At 35.8% G+C, this 1,517-nt stretch overlaps 1 protein-coding gene across 1 annotated transcript; it reads right to left on the minus strand.

Annotated features, from left to right (window-relative positions):
- Window positions 1-130: 130 nt before the first annotated feature.
- On the minus strand, window positions 131-1,454 carry LOC107715142 (neuron navigator 2-like; the record flags this gene model as incomplete). Its single annotated transcript, XM_016521204.1, has 3 exons — window positions 131-202; window positions 840-994; window positions 1,219-1,454. Coding segments are annotated over 3 exons (463 nt in total), but the record flags the coding sequence as incomplete, so codon positions are not given.
- Between the last annotated feature and the right edge of the window lie 63 nt (window positions 1,455-1,517).

Raw genomic sequence — 1,517 nt, forward strand, 5'->3', positions numbered from 1 at the left:
TTAAATAAAAAAATCTCATCATTGCTGCCAACATCAGCGCAATTTCGCCACCTTGAGGTCACTCTGTAGCAGTTTCCCTGTTAAGATATAATTTTAGTTAACTCAAGAACAAAAAAGGAGAGTTTTGTACCTGAAGTTATGATGAAGCTGCAGGTTTGGAGCAGAAGATGTCGCCTGACTCATCGTGCCAATTATATACGGGCTGCAAATACAGAGACAAAATCAAAGCATTAATTGTACACTCATTGCTGTGTGCATGTGCATGTTACACTGACTGTAGTGTGTACATAAACACATTTTTGTTATTAAAAGAAATTATATAAATAAACGCAATTGTTCAATATTTTGGGGTTGGTCAAATCTTTTAATGCTTTTGAAAGTCTCTTATGCTCACCAAGACTGCATTTATTTGATAAAAATACAGTAAAAACAGTAATGTTGTTAAATATTACAATTGAATACATTTTATATTTGACATATTTCAATATATTTTAAAATGTAATTTATTCCTGTAAAACAAAGCTGAATTTTCAGCATCATTACTCCAGTCTTCAGTGTCAATCCTTCAGAAATCATTCTAATATGCTCAAGAAGCATTTCTTATTATTACCAATGTTGAAAACATTTGTGCTGCTTAATATTTTGGTGGAAATTGTGATGCATTTTTTTTCAGGTTTCTTTGATGAATAGAATCTTTTGTAACATTATATATTTTCATTACTGTCCCTTTCGATCACTTTAATGTGTTCCTACTTAAGTATAAAAAAAAAAAATGATACTAACCACAAACATTTGAACAATCATGTATTTATGAAAAAAAATATGAAAGGCAGACTCACCATCGCTGGTATTTGCAGTTAAGCAGGCCGTTGAAGATCTCTCCCAGTGAGCTGACGTGATGAAGGTTGTCCAGAATGAGCACAAGAGGGGCTTCAGTCTCCTGCACGTCAGTGCTGCGCTTCTCCACTATATTTGATAAGTACTGACGCAACTCCTATAAAATAAATGTATACATCTTTACTTTCTAATGTACAAGGATTTCTAAACTTTGGCTCATATCTTTTATCATTTTGGAGATAAAAAACTTCGTTTCTAAAGGCAAAAAATGAATTTTCCTTGCTCTTTTGACATAAATGTTACATAAAATAGAGTTTAAAAGATGTAGAGCTGATACAAACAACTTGGCTCACAAACTAAGGAAAAGAGATCAATTCTCACCTTGCTGGATTTATGGTCGACATTGAAGGTGACGATGTTGCTCTCACTGGGCAGTTTGCCCTCTCGCAGCGCCACATGCTCTGCCAGTCTGTGGGCCAGGTAGGATTTTCCAGTACCGCTGGGGCCTGAAAGGATGATCCTGCGATGTTCCTGGAGCAAAGACACGTAACGCTGGAGCATGGGTTTGGGAATCAATGTCTCGAAGACCAGAGAATCCTCGGACTGAGAGTTCACACCTGAAATGAGAGAAACATAAACAATGTTAACAACTACAGAAACATGGAGCAATTAGGACAAAT

This window comes from Sinocyclocheilus rhinocerous, unplaced genomic scaffold (genome assembly GCF_001515625.1).
Source record: "Sinocyclocheilus rhinocerous isolate Xijiao unplaced genomic scaffold, SAMN03320098_v1.1 scaffold26165, whole genome shotgun sequence".
Taxonomy (NCBI): domain Eukaryota; kingdom Metazoa; phylum Chordata; class Actinopteri; order Cypriniformes; family Cyprinidae; genus Sinocyclocheilus; species Sinocyclocheilus rhinocerous.